The sequence below is a fragment of the Polypterus senegalus genome, chromosome 5 (assembly GCF_016835505.1).
Source record: "Polypterus senegalus isolate Bchr_013 chromosome 5, ASM1683550v1, whole genome shotgun sequence".
Taxonomy (NCBI): domain Eukaryota; kingdom Metazoa; phylum Chordata; class Cladistia; order Polypteriformes; family Polypteridae; genus Polypterus; species Polypterus senegalus.
The window spans coordinates 153,530,856-153,553,780 of NC_053158.1; the positions used below are offsets into that span (position 1 = coordinate 153,530,856).

Consider the following 22,925-nt stretch of genomic DNA (forward strand, 5'->3'; position numbering starts at 1 on the left):
TCAATAACACTATCAAAAAGATTACATGGAGAAGTAACCGAAGATTTTTTTAATTACTATTATTATTTTGTTTTATTTTAATTGAAAGCAAGTGAACCAATGTGTTGAAAATTTAAAAGCTGTAGGGTGGATGATTACAAAATAAAGACACGGCTAGCTGCTCAGCCCAAAACTCACAACAATCAGAGCGGCCACGAACTAAAGCAGGAGGAGCTTTAAGAACAGAGCTAAAACGCAGTTCTTAAAGTTGATTTGCTGCAGTTGAACAACCATCCAATAAACTTCGAGCGCTGCGCAGATCTGCGCAGGTGTCTCTCTGCGTGAACACTCCGAGTTTGGTTATAAAACGTCTGTTTTGTAACCAACAGCTGGAGGAAGCGTGTTAATGTAGGGTGACGACAGAGTGATTGTTGTTCGTGTATTTGCCTTTTTTAATACGTAGGTTTTTATTTTAACTTTTTTTATATTTATTTCTGGGTAATTTTAAAGAAGTCAGTATGTGTGCAGCAAGAGCTGTAATCTGCTTGCTAAGAAACGACCTGCGTTTTAACGACAACGAGGTAAGACAAAAAGAAACGTAAAGTAAAGCAAGGTAAGGTATTGATTTATTAATATAAGGGCACTTCCAATAACTGAATGAATTGTCACATTGACAATGCCCCTTTTCATTGCTTTTACATGTGTGTAAAATAATTATTTTATTTTGCAGCGTGCTGACGTTGTTTGTGACTTGTGTTTGTGTGTTTGCTGCCTTACTGGTGTCTGACAATACAGTACTCCCAAACCAGACGCGCTCAACGCGAAATTTCGAACAGCATACTTTACCCGACTTTGGTACATTAGAAAGGGGGAGGGGGACAAGTGGGCTTATGAGACAGTGTGCATGCGTGGTGAATAGCCGTTTTTCCCACTCCACATATCGATTGAATTCGGACCCTTGCAAACCTATTGAAAAGGGGTGTAGGGTAGATGCTAATTTTCGGAAGACCGCAATGTCTGATGGGACGTTTCAAAGCCAGTGGCTGCATTTGAGGATTATTGCTTAAATTATTGCACTAGAGCTTGACACGGTTAATAGTGTGCACGTCGGCATATTGGTAAACATTTATGATACTTTTGAAATCACGTAAAATTGAATTGATCGGAGGTAATAAGTTAAGTTGAAGGGGTCTCCTGGTAAAAGACTCCCTTAGAAGCAAGTCTCATTGTTAAATAAAAATAGTCTGAATAAATATGTTAATGTGTTTATTGCTTTTTAAATGTAGATGCACGTTCATGTTATTACATATTTCGCAATTGACTATTTATTTTGGTGCATATGGTATTCAGTACTTAGCATGCCATTTTCTCGTAACTTTTAAGTAGGAGGGTATGATGGAGGAGGAAGTTGGGAGCATGCGCTGATTACAGCGCTTTGGCGCTCCCATAGACATATATAGATAGACACCGCATTCACTGTGTTGCCCAGTCGACGCGATACGTCAGCACGTCCGCCATATTGCGAGTGGCAAAAGTGCCGTTTAAACTAATACAGTACAGGTAGACGTGGAAACCGGGTTTTCTGATGAAAAACAATAACGTTTAAAACAGTATCGTTTACATACAACAGATTTTGGCGAGTCGTTTACGTGCAGTTATTTATATCCATGTATACACTAATAATGGCAATTATTAAATAATTATTATTATTAAATAATTTCTCTAATATAAGTAATATTTATCGGACTGCCTTCTTCCATCTCTGAAACATTTCTAGACTTTGTCCTGTTCTTACATAACACAGTACTGAAGTATTGGTTAATGCCCTAGTCACCTCACGTATTACTGTACTGTAATGCTATTCTATCTGGCATCCCACAAAATCTTGTCCATCGCTTACAACTTCTTCAAAATTCTGCTGCCAGAATAATAACTTGTTCTAAATCCACTGAACATATTACACCTATTCTCTCTCAGCTTCACTGGCTTCCTGTTAACTACAGAATAAAATACTAAATACCGCTCTTAACATTTAAAGCTCTCCACAACCTCACTGATCTCCTACAGACTTGCACTAATCTCGCTCACTCTGATTCTCATCTGCAGCTGTACTTTCTGTACCACACATCAAACTCTGTGCTGTGGGAGCTTGAGGGTCTCTCATAGTGCTCCTCAACTCGGGAATTCTCTTCCCTCTCATATACGTCAGCTCGATTCAATAACACATTTTAAAACTGCCCTCAAAACTTATCTTTTCAAACTGGCATACCAATTGTGAATTTTGCACTGTTACTGCCAGTTATCTTTGTTTGTTTTCTAATTATTGCTTTTTGATTAATCATTCTCTTGTTTTAATTTTACTAATGTTGTTTAATTTTATTGTAAGGCGAACTTTAGTGCTAAGATTATAAAATGGGATTTTATAATGACAAAATATAACCAAAACAATTGTTCAGCCTTACCTATGAAATGTAATCCCCCGGGATCTGGTTTGGAGCGTACAGCAGTTTGTACAATCCCAAGAGGCACATTATTCATTACTTCACCCCACAGCATTGCCACTCGCAATATGGTGGCGACGTTGACATATAATGGTTCCTCAGGCTGCTCTGGTTTCTTTCCGGTTTCTTGAACTGGTGATCCTAAATTGTCCCTAGTTGGTGCTGCCTCAGGCTGCTCTGGTTTCTTTCCGGTTTCTTGAACTGGTGATCCTAAATTGTCCCTAGTTGGTGTTGGTGTGTGTTTGTGTGTGTGTGTGTATGAGATTGCCCTGTGATGGATTGGGTTTGTTCCTGTCTTGTGCCCTGTGCTAGGTGGAATAGGCTTCAGGAGAGCCCAGTGACCCTGTTCATAACTATGTGGTTTAGAAAATGACTGAATGACTGACTGAACTGTGTAATGTTCTAATCAGCTAATCATGTGGCAGCAATGCATAAAAACATGCAGATACAGGTCAAGAGCTTCAGTTAATGTTCACATGCTTCAGTTAATTTTCTAACATGCTTAATCCAGACCAGGGTTGCTGGGGTGAGTATGGGGGTTGCTGGAGCCTATCCCAGCCTCCACAGGGCACAAGGCAGGAACAAGCCATGGACAGAGCATCAGTCCACTGCAGGGTGAACACACGCTCACACACCAAACACACACTAGGGCTAATTTGGCATCTCCAAATTACCAAACCTGCAAGTCTTTGGAGAGTTGGAGGAAACCCACACAGACATGGGGAGAACATGCACACTCCACACAGGGAGGGCTCGTGATACAAACATTGATCTCCTTATTGAGTGGCAGCAGCACTACCACTGAGGAAATGTGATCTTGGCGATTTCAACCATTACATGATTGTTGGTGCAGAGAGCTGGTTTCAATATTTATGTACCTACTAATCTCCTAGGAGTTTCTTCCACAGTAGTCTCTAGGGTTTACTCAGAGTAGTGTGAAAGACATCCAGTAAGTGTTCTTCCATGGCATTCTCAGTCTCCAGGTCTGAATCCAATAGAACACCTTTGGAATGTGCTAGAATGGGAGAGTCGCAGCATGAATGTGCAGATGACAAATCTGCAGAAAGTGTGTGATGCAGTCATGTCAACAAGGATTAGAATCTCAAAGGAATGCATTTAACATCTTGTAATATCCATGCTGCAAAGAACTGAGGCTGTTTTGAGAGTAAAAGAAGGCCCTACCCAGTATTAGTATGGTGTGCAAAATAATTTGCCTGCTTCCTTAGTACACATTTTTATTTGCCCTTTTGTATTGCATTTCTGGAAGGAACTGGTATTCTAGGATATACTACTGAGTGATGGAGAAGATCAGGGGGTGGATAGCACTCTAAAGACTGAATAACTGGTATTGCACTCCAACTCTTTGAGGGCTAAATATTTTTTCCAGAAAACATAGTTTCTGAAAAGCAATAATTTCACACAGAAATCAACATAAAACATCTGTTGCTGCATGCTTTGGCTGCCAGTTTGCCAAGAGTGTGCAGCAGGCTTGCTGCTAGGTTGTCTTTGTGTGGCTGGGGCAGCAGCAGCGGTCACGGTCGCAATGCATTGCAATCTGGTGTCTACCTCTTATCACTGTTAAGTGACAGTTCTCTCTGGCAAACATTGTCAGCACCACGATTTGCCGGGAACCTCACATTCGTTTTCGATCACTTGTATCAAAATCGGAGTTCAACAAGTCATAGTCTAGTTCAGAGATAATAGGCAAAACGTCGTCCACTGAATATTTTGCTTTACACATCCACTTTGATCTCTTGCCAGATGTCAGTGCCATTTTTGCCGTTGTTTGCGCATTGCTACTCGTATGAGTGCAGGAAATCTCGGTCAAAGCAATGAAGCTAACTTTCCTTCTAACAACGAGAGTCCAACTAAAACATAACAGTTGGTTTTGTCACAATTTGCAGATGATTGCCATTGTCAGCTCAGCTCTCCTTTTGACAAAAGTCGACATCACTCCTGAAACAGTTAAAGAAAAAACACTTTTTTTGAAGAGGAGAATGCTAGTGTTAGACTTATATAATGTGGAAGACAGATATATATCAAGGAAAGCAGTGTAATGAAACCTGAATCAAATGTTCACTCCTCTGGACTGAACAGAGTTCTTCTACCTATGAGCCAGAATTCAAGATGACATGTGCAGACCACAGGTACTCAAGCATTGCACTGAAAGCTAGATTATCTTTAATCACTTTATCTCTGAAAAGATGACTAAGAAATTTTTACAGTTTGTAATTAGCCAGGCTATTACTGTATATTAGAGGCAAAGATTATTGCCTAAACCACATTGCCCAAGTAGGAATCGAGACATTATTTCTAATAGTGTAATTTTAGAGTGGAACACTGTCAGACCCTGATAAAAACAGACTATCTCCAGATCTCACACTGCGACATAGAAAAGCCATGTAAAATTAATATTAAATCAGCTAAACATCCGTAAGCTAATCAGAAGAGCAGATCCTACAGCATAAGTCTAGTTTTACCCTTTCTAACTTTTAGTATGTTGTGTTTAGATGTAAGTAATTATCACATTTCTGTAATCCTTATGGTAATTGAAGCATAGCATTTCTTTTAATAAATGTAGTTCAGTTACTTTGATATAATTCCAATGGTCAACATCCCATTTCACAAAACAACTAAGAAAAGGTACACCTAGAGCCTTTGTTGGAGCCTGTTTCCCAAAAGTAAAGAAAGCAATTAATTAAATGTCACATTCCAGTTTTCCAAATACTCTGAGGTGTATCAGTGAGAATGAGTCATGAATATAATTCAATTGAGAGTCACTTTTCAAGAGGTGATTTTTTTGTCTTTCAGGTACTGTATTGGGCCCAGGCAAATGCAGAATATGTTGTTCCTCTTTACTGCTTTGATCCAAGGCATTATTTAGGAACACATACCTTCAATTTTCCAAAGACAGGTCCTTTTAGACTGAAGTTTTTGCTGGAAAGTGTGAAGGATTTAAGGGAAACCATGAAGAAAAAAGGAAGGTATGAATCAATAACTATGTGTTTGTCAGAGCAGATATACCAGTTCAACATAAATTATTATATGCCTGTCTACCCACCCATTTTCTTAGGCCACTTTTTCCATTATAAGGTTAGTGGGAGCTGGACTTTGTTCCAGCAGCTTCCAGCTAAAGTCATGATCCAACTCTGAATTAGATACTATTCTACTGCAGGGCACAGTTTTCTGCACATCTACTCTCCACATCATTGTATTTCTGGAATACCTCTATAGCAGATGTAATGCATTTGAATAAATTACTACAGCTGGAACAAATAGTTTCAACTGGAACAGAGCAATAGGCACACATTAGTATTCATGGTGTAATTTCAGGTTAAGAAATCTTCATATTCTAATTAATTATGTTCATGTGTAAAAATTCTGTTTTGGGTCAAATGTAGTTTGATAATCTGGATAAAATCATTGTGGAAACACAATGTAATCTGGAGTGACAATTTCTTATTTCAAAGTAGCAAATATCAGGGTTGGTCTGATACTGTAGCATTGTAATGTAAATCAATTTAAACATTCTGCTGAATAATGTCGTCCAATGCGCCTCTAATAACAAGTAACAAAACAGTCACTGAAGAATTAAAACAATTCATTACTCATTATTCCTTTATCTGCCATATTGAAACAACTTGAAAATAGTTAACTTTATAATTATTCTTTTTAAACAAAAAAAGTGAAAACAAAGAGCTGCCAGTTTGCAAAATATCCCAAAGTGTGCATTTGAAGCAATCAGACCTGCTCAGGGTGGATACATATCACATTATAATAATACACACATTTTCTGATAACACTATATTTTGTGCAGATCCACTCATAGTGTAAATGTGCCTAATATGTTTCTGTGGATATTATCTGGTCCATTTAGTGTACTTTCTTAAATTCAGAATATCAAAAAGATTGATAACTTTCACTGGCCTATGTGTGTACATATATATTGGTGATTCTGATAGCCTCATCTCAAATTTCCTTCCTGTGACTTTTACATCTTTGATAGGCTCTGGTTCTCTTGTGATCTAGAATGGGGTTATTTAGGCGTAGCAATATATGGATATGTAGAATATAACACTAGAATGCTTTGAACCCCACAGCCTAAATCCCTAGTGAATCAGCTTTTTTCTGTATATTTGTGTGTGCTGATCTAAACAAAGAATACTACTTTTAACAAATTGTTCAGGGTACTTTATAGTGAAGAGGAAGCTAGCACCTCCATATTTCAATATTGAAACCATGTATGGCACTGGAGAAAATGTTACTCACATGTACTACAGTTAAATTTCTAATGTATCAGAATCTGTCTGGAGTCAGCATATCCTCCCTTTTCCTGCATGGGTTTCCACCAAGTATTGTGGTTTTCGTCTACATTGCATAGACATGCAGCCTAGGATAATTGTTGAATCTAAACTGCCTCTGAATTAGTATATGCTAATGTTGGTCATCTAGTGGGAATGTCTGTTAGTGTGCCATATAGTAAACTGGCCTTTACTCCAAGACAGGTTCTCACTTTCCAGCTGTTGTAATTTTGAGAAGACCCAGACTCTCTATGGTTCTGAATAGGAAAACTGACATTATGAGCGCATAATTAAACAACATACTTAATTTGCTATAAGCACTAAATTAATGTTTGAGAAGCACTATGAAACTCGAATAATATAGTATCTGTGTACACAACACAACTACTCATGCGGATGCTCTGTGTGGCTCTTGCTCAGAATCCGGCTATATGTATGATGTCATCCCTACATGCTTGCCAAGACTGCCTGAGGCCGAAAATTTCGCAACAGACTGTATCTCATTTTGAGACAACCTATTGTAGGGTTCCCAAGACTCAGCATGAAAAGTATAGGAGTGTCATTAAGTATTTTTTGCATCGCATTATTATCGTTGGTTGCCATTTTTAGTCCGAGTTTTAGATTTTCTTAAAATGAGATTCATATAACATAATGTTCTAGGAACCCACAAAAAGTATTTGTTATTCTGAAAATTTTGTTACTTAGGTATCTGTCGTAACAGGATTTAACCTGTATATACCATTAGATAAGTTTACTATCATTTTTCTCAATTAACACATTTCCCTTTATGTTAAACTCTATACTATTCATTGTATTATTAAAAATCAGTAACCAATAATGCTTTAATTGGACTGACTTTAACTAGTAATGTCATAAGTGCTAATGTGATGATAGTCACCAATGAAGTAGTAAATATGGTAGATGTTATGTGTTAGATTAGATTCTGATTAACTCCAAATTGCATACAAACATTTATCCTTAAAGTCACCTTGTCCTCTCATACCAAATATCAATGGGCCTATTTAAAAATAACTACCTAAAAATATTTTCTTTTACATATTACTTTTACACTGAATGTTGACCATTTTATGTTAATCACATTTTCTAAACTCTTCAATTAAGTTATTCCAACTGTTGTACAGCTTGAATTCAGAACAATTTAAATTCCTAATAAACATGGAGTATTCCCATTAATAAAACAATAGTTACAAATTTTCAATAAGTACATCATGAAAAAAGCTATTTTGCTTTACTGTGATTGCAGATAATTAACTTTTCTTCCTGTATCAGCAATCATTCCATGATTCAGATTGTCTTTGAAAGATGTTGCTGCAGAAAAATCAATATTAGGTTGTGACAAAATTCCTTCTATAGAGGGGATTTAATATGATAATAAGGGTTTAGGGTCCAGTACTCCAAAGCTAAGGATATTAATATCTAAAACTCTTGATCCAAAGCAGCATCTTTTGGCATCAACGGTCACCAGCACGGTTGGCTTTTTAGCAGTACAGACCCGTGATCCCTTTAACTGGAACTTGAGTACATTGTAATAAACAGAGGTCCAGTGGTCAGTTAGTTGATGGCCTCATCTGTGGCTTAATCCCTCTCTGGCAAGGCTTGTTTCTCCTTGGAATCGAACAATTCTTTTTGTTTGCAGATCTTTACCACAGCCTAATCTTTGGATTCAAATTTAACCGCTGTTATCTCCGATGAGCTAGGAAGAGCAGCTTCTACCTGCAGGTATAAAGACTTAAAGAGTTTTGCTCAGTGTTAGTCAGTATTGCAATACTTCATCTGTAATTGTAGAAAGTTACTTATGGACACCATATTAATATCTTTAAACACGTTTTTTTTGTTGGTAAATTTTTTATTTGTCAATGTTAATACAGCCTTTGTCAATTTTTGTAAAGCATTTGATTCAGTTGATGGAGCTGCCCTGTGGGACATCCTGAGTATTTCTGGGATCCCCTCAAGGTTGCTGGATATCATGGCCGGCCAGTACACTGGTACTGTGAGTGCTGTGCAGAGTGGAGGCAAAACCTCTGTGTTTTTTCCTAGTTGATTGTCAGGTTCATCAGGGGTGTGTTCTTGCTCCTACTCTGTTCAATGTTTACATGGACTGGGTGTTGGGCAAGGTCGTGGGGTCCAGCAGCTATGGGGCATCTTTTGGTGAAGAAAGATTCATTGATCTTGACTTTGCTGATGTTGATGTGATCTTTGCAAAGTCAATAGGGGCTCTCGAGAGACTGAGCAAAGAGTCTGAGTGCCTGGGCTTATGAGTGTCCTGAATAAAAACCAAGATTCTAGCCTTTAATGACCTCTTGTGCACAGCCATCAGCAGTGTGTCTGTCTTTGGAGAGAGTGTCAACCTTGTCGAGAGGTTTACTTAACTCGGCAGTGACATTCATGTCTCTGGTGACTCTTCCTATGAAGTTAGTAGACGGATTAGGAGAGTATGGGTAGTCATGAGGTCCATGGAAAGGGTTGTGTGGCACTCCCAATATCTAGGCAAAAGGACAAAAGTCTAAGTCTTTAGAGTCCTGGTGCTTCCTGCCTTGCTATATGGTTGCGAGACATGGACGCTATTCAGTGACCTGAGATAAAGACTGGACTCCTTTTTGGAACTGTGTCTGTTCGGAAAATCCTTAGGTACCACTGGTGTTTGACTTTGTGTCAAATGAGCGGTTGCTCATGGACTCCCCAAAGAGGCACATTGCCTGCATTGTGAGGGAGTGTCAGTTACAAAACTGCGGCCATGTGACACGATTCCCAGAGGGTGATCCAGCTCGCAGGATTCTCATTATTGAGGACCTGAGTGGCTGGACCAGGCCAAGGGGACACCCACATAACATCTGGCTGCAGCAGATAGAAGGTCATTTTCAGAGAGCGGGACTGGACCACGTGTCTGCCATGCCTGGTGTTGCCAACCAGGATCCTGACCTGTTCTGTCATAAATTGGGTACGTCAACGCACTATACCTGTGCATGCTTCTTAACCTGACCTGACCTGAATGTTAAAAAAATAATCCCATTATAGTGAATACTGAAGTAATGAAAATTTCAGAATAACAAAAAACATTTTGTGGGACTGACAAATGTTCATAGAACATCTAGTTAAATTAATCTTGTTTTAATAAAAATGTAAATCTGAGTATAATAAACATTTTTTGACTAAAAATGGCTACCGAAGATGATAATGCGATGCAAAAAATACTTAATACTGCTCGTTCACTTTTCATGCAGAGTCTCGGGAACCCTTCAACAGGTTGGCTCAAAGAGAGAGACAGTCTGTTGCGAAATTTCCAGTTTTGGGCAGATTTGGCGGTCATGTACCCGTGACATCATACACATAGCTGGATTATGAGTAAGTGCTTCATCTAGCATCTGCTATAGCTCTTCTCAAATTTTCTTTCATATAAACAAAACAAAGTGAGAAACAGCGTCAGTTTACGCTGAAAGAAAAATTAACAAACCTAGAAAAAGTTTGTTCCAAAATGAAGAAAAATGATGTGGCATTTTGGAATTGCGCCTTCATCTTCATCTAATGACTCATTTTTATTCTGTATTTTCATACCTGTATTTCTATTAAAAAAGTTACATATAATGTCTCTTTTTCATTCTGTGTTCACACCTGTATTTCTATAAAAAAGTTATATCTGTCTCGTTTTCATTCTTTATCTTCATACCTTTATTTCTTTAAAAAAAGTTACATCTAATGTCTCTTTTTCATTCTGTATTTTCATACATGTATTTCTATTAAAAAAAAGGTTACATTTAACATCTCATTTTCAAATAAAATGTTTTTTTGCAGTTTAAATACAGGTATTGTCAAACTTGTGTCACAGAGTTTCACGAGAGACAGGAAGGCAAGTCCTGGTTTTCAAAGAAACTACAGGTACTTTATTACTGTATAGAGAAGGCAGGTACAGTCTCAAGACTTCATTCAGAATAGGAGTAGTTAGGAGCCGGGCCACAGGCGATCATCCTACTTTAGCTCCAATCTTCAGGTTAGATGAACACCAGCGGCTAGGAATCGCCACTGTGCTAGACATGGTCTGGGGAAGACAGATCAGGAGAGTGTGAGGAATAGCAGATCAAAGTCCAGAGGTAAATGTTAAACATTGTGCAAGGACCATGTTACGTGGTAACCCTGATGCTGCAGAGGACATCCAGTTTCTTTGTCCTTGGTTTACTGTTTACCAGATGCAGCAGAACAGCTACGGAGCTATCCTTGTGCCGCTGCTGGGATTACACCTGTATAATGCTAACTTACTGTACATGCTCTGTTCATCACTGACAAGGGGCTTTACACAACTGAAGGACACAGCAGAAATGATTGACAGCAGCCCAAGCCCATAGAGTAGACATATGACTGAAGAAGACCAGACATAATTGCATTTGTCTTGTATAGTGAGGTGTGAAATGGAAAAGATAAAGTTTGGCAAAGTTCAGTTGTTAGCAAGTGCTATAAAGCTTTAGTGCCAATGCCAGATACCAGTTGTAGCAGTGAGTGTAAGTGTTGCTGTAGCTGTAAATGCCAGGGCTCACTGTTGCCCCTTTAATCCCTACAGACAGACACTCAGGACACCAGGTAAAAGCAACAAGAAGTATTTTAATACTTTTTCTTTTAAGCAGTACCTCCAAAGCACCCCAGCCACAACGAACAGGCAAGCAAATATCCAATATGGTAATAATAATAAACAAAATTTCTCCTCCACACCTCCCAGGAAGCTCGGTCCTACTCCTTCCAACTCCGGCTCGCCTGCTGGGTTCCCATCAGTCCTTTAAATAGTCCTGAACGTGCTTCTGTTCTTCCTCCCATGTAATGTGCCAGCACTTTCAGGTCAGATGGAGAATCCTAGTTATTTAATCAGCCTGGAAGTACTTTGGGGCTTCCGTCCTCATGACTTCCTAGTAGAGTGGAACCTCGGGTCACGATCGTAATTCGTTCCAAAACTCTGGTCGCAACCCGATTTGGTCGTGACCCAAAGTAATTTCCCCCATAGGATTGTATGTAAATACAATTAATCCGTTCCAGACCGTACAAACTGCATGTAAATATATTTTTTTAAAGACTTTTTAGCAGAAAAATAGTTAATTATACCATAGAATGCACATTGTAATAGTAAACTAATGTAAAAACATTGAATAACACTGAGAAAACCTTGAACAGAGAAAACTAACATTGCAAGAGTTCACGCTACAGCCTTACAAACCGCTCGCTGTAAACACTTTTTTTTATGAGTTTTAAGCACAGGGAAAAAATGAACATTTGAAAAATCCTTAATTTATACAAAAACTAACCATAAACAACCAAGAAAACTAACCTTGCATGAGTCGAGTTCTGGCATGAAGGAAGTGAGGAGGAACTGGGTGAAGAGGAGATTACAGTTTTGAGGTAAAGTCCCTCTGCACGATGCACGTCTGACCGAAAACAATGTACTGTACAGGGAGAGACTGAACACGTGCATAAACCACTGGCGTGTATGAACCGGAAAGGAATTGAAATAGAGAACAAAGAGTTCACAGCGAATACACAGGGAGAGACTGAACACATGTGGAAATTATCTGCACGTACGAACTGGAAGGGAAACTGGCTTGTTCATCACCCAAGTGTTTGGTCATGAACAGATGCAAAACTTTGGCGAAATTTTTGATCGTAATCCAAATTGTACGTATTCCGAGATGTTCGTGACCCGAGGTTCCACTGTACTTCCGGGCTGCAAGGGAAGCATGACTCCCAGGTCCTTTTACAGTTCCCCCTAGCGACACCCAACAGGCCTTAGAAACCAAACTCCCAAGTCCATGGATGTCCTGCGGGAATCTGGGGCACCGCTACACTCCAGGGGAGCTGCCATCTAGCGTTTTGGGGGTTGCAGTGTCCTGGAAAAGCTGCCTTCCTCCATTCTTCTATCCTTTGTGCATCCCGGCCGAGTTGAGCTGCCGGCCGTCCCTCACACAGCAAAATGACAGGGAGTGAGTAGAGGCAGAAGGGGCTTCCAAAACAATGTGTACGGATGGTGTAAATTTAAGTTTAATGGGTTTCCCAAGAGCTACTAAATTATAATACACATTTGCCTCTATGGACTTTGAAAATCATATCTTCTGATTTTAAAGGAGGCCCCTGATCGTTTAAGAAACATCTAAAACATAATACCAGCAGTTATTTTCTTCAAGTTCAAGCAATAGAGAAAACAACCTCAAAAGTAAATACATTCAGTTCATTACATGAATCTTCTAAATGTGCTTACTGTTTACATCATTACTGTTTGTAATAAGGCAAAAGTTAATGTGATGTGTTACAACTACTGTATATTGTCTACCAATAGCTATGGCAAAACAAAAAAAAAAAAGCTCAAACGTATAATTGATGAAAAAACACAAAAAAAATACTTGCATGCATGACCTAAACAAGTAAAAACTGAAAACATCTAATAATATATACTCAAACTTCACATTATTCCTACTGATTACCCATTTCAATTCAAAAGAATACACTTTTTCTGTAAAATTGTGCTTTGCAATGACCATCAACAAAAGCCTAGTCATTAGGAAAAGCAGAAACAGATATAATCCAGGAATTTTTACTCATGTGCGAATTGTACAGTATATAGTGTGTTCATGAGTAACCAGCTCCAGTGATCTAATAATATCATTATTACTTATTTTTTGACTGATGCCTTCATACAAGGCAACATACAATATCTGAGATACAATTGGGTACAATTTATTTGTTTTCCATAGGTAGGTTGAGTGATGTGCTCACGGTCACACAGTGTCATTAGTAGCAACTGAATCCAGTCTAGAAGTCCTAGATTCAAAGCCTTAACCACTAAACCACACTGCCTGTTAATAATATTAACCTTTTGTGATACAAACTAGAAATATATACAGGTATATAAAAGTATAAAAGTTATAAAGTACTTCTGATACATCCGATTAGGTGAAGTTTGCTGCTTTATGAAATTTTGTAAGACAACTAGTATTAGAAAATGGGCACCTGAATAAAAACACATAACACATTTATATTTATATAATTTATTGAATGAACAGTTAATATGAGATTTTGATGGAATACATAAAAGCATTCAGAGTCAAAAATCTGTAATAAAAGAGGAAATCAGGAAGGGGAAAATACTTTTGTACACCTCTATGGCAGAAAACCTTTTGGCTCAGTATAAAATATTAAGTTGATCCAAAGATGCACTAACAATGAAAACTGAATATAGTAATGTTTAATGTATACATGTTTTACAGTAACTTGGTGGTGAGAAAAGGGAAACCAGAGGAAGTTATCCAAGAACTCATTCAAAAACTGAAATTTGTGACAGCTGTAACATTTCAAGATGAGGTAAGCAAAATAACATAACACAACATTCTCAAACCTGCTTAATTCTATTCAGTGCTGCAGAGCCCAATAGCTTATCTTGACAGCTTCAAGTTTAAGGCAGGAACCAGTCCTACAGGATCAGTGCAGTGCCATCTCCAACACACCTCCACTTGCATTCACACAAGGAACTGGAAGTGCCATTTGTCTTATTCAGAACATCTTTGGAGATGTTAAAGAAACACTGTAGAAATCAGAAGAAAACCCACACAGACGGTGGGAGAAAGTGCCAATTTCATACAGACAATGACTGGACTTGATGAGTTCTGGATCCATGGTGCAGCATTGCTAACTACTGCACTACTGCATGATTAGATAGAATAATAATATATAAAAATTATAACCAAACTCCATGAAATGTCTTTTTTAACAATATTAGAAAAACAAGATAATGAAAGAAAACTTGGCCCATAAATGCATCACCGATTATTTTTTCTAGTTGTACGTCAAAGAGTAAACAGAAGGAAAATCCATGCACTAAACATGTTGTAACTGAAAATGTTTGGGCATTCAAAATTGGATGGATCTTTTATATAATGTAGACTCCTGGCATTGCTGTCCTCACTAATAAATGCCAAAAATATCTGACCTCATATCTGCCTGGGTGGTCTGCTTTATCTTCAGCAGCAGAGATCTTCGGTTTCCTTTTTATTGTGAAGTTGTGTTTTAACCAGTCATACTGATCATAAAAGAAGGAGCATGTGCATAATAAGCTTTTTAGACATGGCATCCCAAAATGACCTTGAGGCTAAATAAAAGTTAAAATAAGATCACTTTTATTTGCTTAGGAATTACAACATCATATTGCCAGTTTTTGCATGGTTTTGTGTGTATGCCTACAGTAACAAAACTCTTGTTGTATTTCTAGTTGACACAAAAAGCTAAGCCATGCTAGGAGTCTGTCCCATGTGTTAAGTAAATTTTAAATATGAAAATGTCTTATAGGGTCATGTAGGAAATATTACACATAGGACCATGACTATAGCTTACAAAACCATAATGAAGAGTTTTTCTCATAGATAATTCTGTATGCCCATGTTTAGAATCTTAGCAGTGTCACTGTCAGTATGGCTCAATTACTTTTTTCTGATTAACTCAAAGAAGTGCACATTGGGTTAATTTATGACACTAAACTCCTGTATAAGAATGTGCCATGTAATGGGCTTTTGTTCTGTCCTGTTTTCCTCATATTTTGCACTTAGTTACTGATTTTATCCAGTTTTTCTGTCTTACTTTGCTCCTACAGTTACAGTACCAGGAAAAGCTTAATCTTTGCATTGTCTCTTAATGAAAATGTAGGTTCAAAAATGTAATTGATGACTGGTGTGTTTTTATTCACTTTGTGAACTGATTGTGTTGGTCAGTATATGAAACAATCAAAAATGCTTTATACAGATTACAAGAAAAAGTTAACATTTATAGGAAAATATTTCTATGTTTGTTTCAGGTCACAATGGAGGAAAAAGTCGTAGAATCTGGAGTAAAACAAGTTTGTTCACAACTGAATATCAAGGTTCAAACATTTTGGGGATCTTCCCTTTTTCATAGAGATGATCTACCATTTCATCATATTTCCCAGTGAGTGAATAAAATTTTGGTTGGTTATGGAGGGAAAAAAGGTAATGTTTTGATTGTGGAAAACCAAAGAAAACTACTAGGCTAAAGCTAAGGATCTGTGCTGGTATCTGGAAAGTGGCCAGTTCAAGTCTTGTTACTGCCAGAAGGGATCTTATCTGTTGGGCCCTTGATCAAGGTCCTTAACCTGAAAATTGCTCCAGGGGTGCTGTGCAATGGCCAATTCTATGCTCATGCGAAAAGGCAATTTCCCTTCTGGGATTAATAAACTATATAGAATCCCTAGGGAAAAGCAAAGGGGGGTAAGGTGATAGAACATTTTGTCTCCTTTACTTGTCCTGTCACATGTAGTGCTTTTACAATACTCACTTAACAGTCCAGAACAGTCCAGGTGGAAAATGGCAATCTCTCCATCCTTCACTACACTTCACTTCAATATGATTAAAAAGAAACTCTTTTCGTTCATTCTATACCCTTAATCTATGCCATTTATAGAAAAGTAGTAACTGAAACATTAGACTGAGGGAATTTCTTTATTTTCTTATTTTTAATAAACCAATTTGTTTAAATGCATATATCTAATATAAGTGATTTTAGGCAGTCAGTACAAAATAAACAAGGTTTATTAAAAATGTATATAGTGTGGTATTGCTGGCACTCTATTCTCAATTTACAGAAACATTTAACAAGGGAAAAGTCAAATATAATCTATATAGTTTCTAAAACTTACAAAATGCTCTCAAGTTAAAGTTCTGAAATTTTAAATCCACTTGAGTTTAAAATTTAGTAAAAGCCTTTGAAAAACTTCTGAAGCAGAAAGTAATGGCAGCATGAACCAATTATCAAGAATATAGGCACAACCAAGCCACAAACATTGTAAAGGAAGATAATTGCAAGCAGTTCAGACATGCATTACTTTAAATAACAATTTTCACAAAATGTTGAACTGATTGATTCATTAACTTGACTTCTGAACTGGTCAGCTCAAAGCTCATGTGGGTTGAGTCTGTTACTCCATCAGTTTTCCTGGGTCTCCAGTTATATTTAGGCTTATTAAAGCTCTGACCGTATATTCTTTTCAAACTCCATGTTTGTTCACTGAGTTCTTACTTTTTTCAAATACTGAAGCTAATGCATGTTACCCATGGTTCAAGAACTGCTCTTACTCTATGCTGTACCATTAGTTCATGGCAATACATACAGGTGCTGGTCATAAAATTAGAATATCATGACAAAGTTGATTTATTTCAGTAATTCCATTCAAAAAGTGAAACTTGTATATTAGATTCATTCATTGCACACAGACTGATGTATTTCAAATGTTTATTTCTTTTAATTTTGATGATTATAACTGACAACTAATGAAAGTCCCAAATTCAGTATCTCGGAAAATTAGATATATTGTGAAAAGGTTCAATATTGAAGACACCTGGTGCCACACTCTAATCAGCTAATTAACTCAGAACACCTGCAAAGGCCTTGAAATGGTCTCTCAGTCTAGTTCTGTAGGCAACACAATCATGGGGAAGACTGCTGACTTGACAGTTGTCCAAAAGATGACCATTGACACCTTGCACAAGGAGGGCAAGACACAAAAGGTCATTGCTAAAGAGGCTGCCTGTTCACAGAGCTCTGTGTCCAAGCACATTAATAGAGAGGCGAAGGGAAGGACAAGATGTGGTAGAAAAAAGTGTACAAGCAATAGGGATAACCGCACCCTGGAGAGGATTGTGAAACAAAACCCATTCAAAACTGTGGGGGAGATTCACAAAGAGTGGATTGCAGCTGAAGTCAGTGCTTCAAGAACCACCACGCACAGACGTATGCAAGACATGGGTTTCAGCTGTCGCATTCCTTGTGTCAAGCCACTCTTGAACAAGAGACAGCGTCATAAGCGTCTCGCCTGGGCTAAAGACAAAAAGGACTGGACTGCTGCTGAGTGGTCCAAAGTTATGTTCTCTGATGAAAGTACATTTTGCATTTCCTTTGGAAATCAAGGTCCCAGAGTCTGGAGGAAGAGAGGAGAGGCACAGAATCCATGTTGCTTAAGGTCCAGTGTAAAGTTTCCACAGTCAGTGATGGTTTGGGGTGCCATGTCACCTGCTGGTGTTGGTGCATTGTGTTTTCTGAGGTCCAAGGTCAACGCAGCCATCTACCAGGAAGTTTTAGAGCACTTCATGCTTCCTGCTGCTGACGAACTTTATGGAGATGCAGATTTCATTTTCCAACAGGACCTGGCACCTGCACAAAGTGCCAAAACTACCAGTACCTGGTTTAAGGACCATGGTATCCCTGTTCTTGATTGGCCAGCAAACTCGCCTGAAAATCTATGGGGTATTGTGAAGAGGAAAATGCAATAGCCAGACCCAACAATTCAGAAGAGCTGAAGGCCACTATCAGAACAACATGGGCTCTCATAACACCTGAGCAGTGCCACAGACTGATCGACTCCATGCCACGCCGCATTGCTGCAGTAATCCAGGCCAAAGGAGCCCCAACTAAATATTGAGTGCTGTACATGCTCATACTTTTCATGTTCATACCTTTCAGTTGGCCAACATTTCTAAAAATCCTTTTTTCCATTGTTCTTAATTGATATTCTAATTTTCCGAGATACTGAATTTGGGACTTTCATTAGTTGTCAGTTATAATCATCAAAATTAAAAAAAATAAACATTTGAAATACATCAGTCTGTGTGTAATGAATGAATCTAATATACAAGTTTCACTTTTTGAATGGAATTACTGAAATAAACCAACTTTGTCATGATATTCTAATTTTATGACCAGCACCTGTAGGAATCCTTGTCTGTGATTGAAAATAGTTTACATGGTAAGGGCGATGTATGACTTTCATCACGGCATGATCTGACCTTAGTAGAACATATGAAGATGAAGCAAGTTACAGGGCCAAATAAGGTAAATAATGTGCTGTGAACCATGAAAGATTAGACATTTTCTTATGAAACATTCTGTAAAATGGTGTGCGTTCAGAAAAAAAACAGTAAGAGCGGTTCTGTCATTGTAGTATATTTAGATCCTTTATAAATGACAGCATCCTCCAGATTCTCTTTGAGGCTACAGGTGGTTTATAAAAAAAAATACTTGCTTGGAAAACGTGAGGTTAAAGATCTTTATAAAGTTATTTGGAACCAGAAGGTAGTTTAGGGTATCCTTTTTGGATATGTTATTGGTAGTAGTTTAGTTCACATCTGTAAAAGGTTTACCATTTAGTTTTTTTTTTATTAGTTTCTTACCTTAGGATTATTATTTCCTACTATTATTTTTGATACCTACAACAAAACACAAATATTTCTCTGTTTTATTCTCTCTTCATTACAAAAATTAATGTAGACATGCAACTCAGATGTCCATTTACACAATGCACTTAATTTATACATGAAAAAATATTTTAGTTTCCACTAGTGTGTGAATACTGCGGTGGGCTGGCGCCCTACCCGGGGTTTGTTTCCTGCCTTGCACCCTGTGTTGGCTGGGATTGGCTCCAGCAGACCCCTGTGACCCTGTAGTTAGGATATAGCGGGTTGGATAATGGATAGATGAATAATGAGTGAATAGCCTCACTTCTGTGTGACCTTAACATTGTAGAACAGAGAATACACTTTGATATATTGTAGATATGAATATTGTTTGAATAGAATGCTTCAGAAATATACAGAAATGAAAGGAAATTTAGCTAAAAGCACAAATTCTAGTGTTTTATGTTTAGTAGCTTAAAATATGATAAGGATATGGTTGCACGCAAATTTAAATGAAGGCTACACATAGTAAGGTAACATGAACAATCAATATACTTAAAGTAAATATAATTTAATAAAGCAAATTGGATGAACAGGTGTGCAGCAGTCAAGGTCTGCAGCATACATGGGAGAGATCTTTGACATTCACTGTGGGTAGAAGCTTGTTGTATTCTCCACAATAGGGATACTTGACCCTCTGAGATACAGTAAGACGGAAAGAAAGAGTGAAGCCACAGAGAGAATTGCATTGCTACAGTCACAAGTACTTGAAAGACCTTCAAGTCTGCTCTCTGTAATCAAATGTAGCTTGAGTTCATCATAATTGATTTTATCAGAGGTTGCATGAAGTTTTGGCCAATTTTTCAAAACAAGGCAAAATAAAAAATTAAAATAAAATAAACAATGACAAATCAATAAAATACCGGACGTTGGCAACTTCTTTACATTTTCTAAAATATCATTTTGGCCTATGTTTTATCTACCTCACAATTTAAAACATTTATAAAATGAGTACATTTTTCTTATTTATTTATTTTCTTATTTATTTTTCTTACTGTGTCTTTTATTTTTCTATTATTCATTATGTAAAGCACTTTGAGCTACGTTTTGTATGAAAATGTGCTATATAAATAAATGTTGTTGTAGTACTACAGTATTTAGAAGTGATATGTAAAGATTAAAACTTTTAGGGTTTGACAGATGAAAAGGGTATCAGATGTTTCTAATCCTCACATGTAAGTCTCTTGTGAAGTCGTTTTCATTACAATGCTTGTGGCAAAACTTGGAGAGAAACTGCATTTCTATATGGAAGTGTTATGCCTTGTTTACTAGTAAACCTAAATACAGGTGTATGGCTGAGAAGGTTTTATTAGATCTCTGAATTAAATAAACGATTAAGGAATGTTTAAGAAAAGACATTCACTTGTATTGTAAAAATCTTTATCTGTAGTCTTCTTCAGCACATAGAGATTTTATGACTTTAAATTGAAATGTTTAATTTGAAATACAAGCCTATCAAAACCTTATCAAAACATTAATGTATATATCGGTAATAATATGTATGTGCTTTTTTACATATCTTCATCTCCAAAAATAGTAGTTCATTCTGTTTTGCTAGGACTGTGTGGTGTAACATCTAGCAAGCAAACCTGTCACTCATTTCTTTCTTCTATCGAATATCAATATCAGCTTTTGTCATTGCAGCTGTGATTCAGTGTTCAGTTTGTCTTTTTGCTAGTGCTGCTGTCTGTAGGCTGTACCTTTTTATCTGGCAGTGTTACATTCTGCTTAACCAGTTACTAAAAGAATACTTTAGTTGTTCAAACCCAGAAAGGACCTCTCCTCCTTAATTTTCCTTTCCAAAATGTTTATTTACATTTATTTCTGTGCAGGTTGCCAGACGTGTTCACTTACTTTAGGAAAGCTGTGGAGTCTCAAGGCATTGTACGGCCCACATTTGCAATGCCCAGTCAGATGAAGCCCCTTCCTGAAGGAGTGGAGGAAGGAGACATTCCATCCCATGAGACCTTTGGACAAACCTGTAAGAGCCTTATTGAACAAAATATCTATTTGTGGCTATGGCAATCCAATGATGGCTTAAACAGTGGCAGGAAAAAGAGAGAGAGAGAGAGAGAGAGAAGGAAATCCTCCTTTTCAATTGGAGAGCATTTCAAGATTTGAAGGAGATGCCTCAAGTCATATCAGTGAATTAGGTGATCAGAAAGTAAATTTTCTGGAAGAACCCAGAAAGGTGAGAAAACGTGAAAGACTAGAAAGATATCAAATTAACTTCTGTGAGGTAATACTAAGGGTATCCCAAGTAAGAAAGATGGAACCATACTAACTAAAATGAGGCGGAGGTAGCCCAGTAGCAATCATGGAGGCATGGCCCTATATAGGCAGGTTAGGTCTGTATGAAGTGGCATTGGTTAAGTGCTAGCAGCTTTGGGCTAGTGGTCCCAGAACTTTGTAATTCCACCTCAACCACAAGAATTATCTTGAAAAATTGTCCAAAAATAAATATTTAAATAATGTTTCCTGTATGTGTGAAGTTTGAAGTGAAGACTGGACATAAGCATAGTCTCACTGGCATGTGCTAAGATTGTTCCAGAAAGTGAGAGAGACAGAAAGTGATCAGGAAGTCCCCATTAAGCTGGAAAATGGGGAACCCACCTTATGTTGTAAATCGGGACAAAATATTGTGAAAGATAGAGGCTGTAGGGGCTTTGTTTTCTATTACTTAAGGACTCATGTCCGCCTCAATCCAATTGTAAGATGCAAGAACAGAGAAGGCATTTTTTTTTAAATATATAAAAAAGCTTATTTTAGAACACAATTTAATGTGGCAACTTAATATACACCATGATTGTGAAGAAATAACTTTGACTTGAAAAATATCAAAAAAACCAGATAGTGCAGTGTAAGAAAATGATTTCTTGTTTTTCATTCACAAAGTAGTGAGTCAAGTAGTTCACAAAGTTAAATACTACTGAACTGTATCCCATTCAGTTAAGTAAAAGTTTAGTTTGAAAACTTAGTGCTATGTTCATTCTGAGACTGATGTAGACCATTCTGGTTTTGTCTGTTGATAGGTCCCTTACTGGACCCACGCAGTGCATTTCCCTGTGAAGGGGGTGAAACAAAGGCACTGGAACGACTCATGTACTACTTCTGGGATAAGGTAAGTTAGCTTTCCATATTTTAAAGTATTACGATTATTATTACATATCTGTTTGCCTTCAACTTTGATGAAGTTATTGCATAAATAGGCGTGTATCATTCACTCTAAAGAATTGTGAGGAGAAAATAAATTATTGGAAAAGTCTGTGCAAGGTAAAATAACTTGCTTAGTGAAAGCAGATGTGATAAATACAGTAAATGCCTTTTAGGTCAGCATTAGAATGTTAAAGGTTAATGTCATTTAATAGAAATTTTCATAAGCATGTAAACCTAGTTGTGATATTTTGCTGTACTCATGATGAAATGGCCAGTGTAGTGTTTACAGAGAAGTACCCTGCTGCAACAAGTTTCATGGGTTTTTTCTTTGTTTACCATCTGTTTTCACAATTAGCTACATGTCTAATTTTCATTGCTATTCTATGCAGTATTTAAGGATGCCTTTGTTAATCAATTCTGTATTTCACAGAAGTTACATGCTTCCTGAAAATAGGTCTTTTACTCTGTGACCTAATGCTAGACCAAAAATACCAACATTAGAATACACATTAGAGAACATTGGTTAGCTTGACTAACATTGAGTTAAATTATTGAATCAAACAGCTATGAAAGCCACACATTAATATTATAAAACAAAAATCTAAAAAATCTAAATAAAGGCAAGTATTTCTCTCTGTAGCTTAGGCCTTGGCCTCAAATAGTCTGTGAGAAAGCAAGTCAGGGGGCTGCAGCAGGCTTTCTTATTG

At 37.4% G+C, this 22,925-nt stretch overlaps 1 protein-coding gene across 1 annotated transcript in view; it reads left to right on the forward strand.

The window, feature by feature from the left end:
* The first annotated feature begins 344 nt into the window (after positions 1-344).
* Positions 345-22,925, forward strand: part of cry-dash (cryptochrome DASH) — a 42,958-nt gene continuing 20,377 nt past the window's right edge. Inside the window, exons 1-6 of the mRNA XM_039753522.1 lie at positions 345-560; positions 5,292-5,464; positions 14,038-14,131; positions 15,615-15,745; positions 20,895-21,043; positions 22,095-22,183. Of these exons, the coding sequence (XP_039609456.1) occupies positions 498-560; positions 5,292-5,464; positions 14,038-14,131; positions 15,615-15,745; positions 20,895-21,043; positions 22,095-22,183 (699 nt within the window). The 5' untranslated portion in view covers positions 345-497. The remainder of the gene's footprint in view (positions 561-5,291; positions 5,465-14,037; positions 14,132-15,614; positions 15,746-20,894; positions 21,044-22,094; positions 22,184-22,925) is intronic.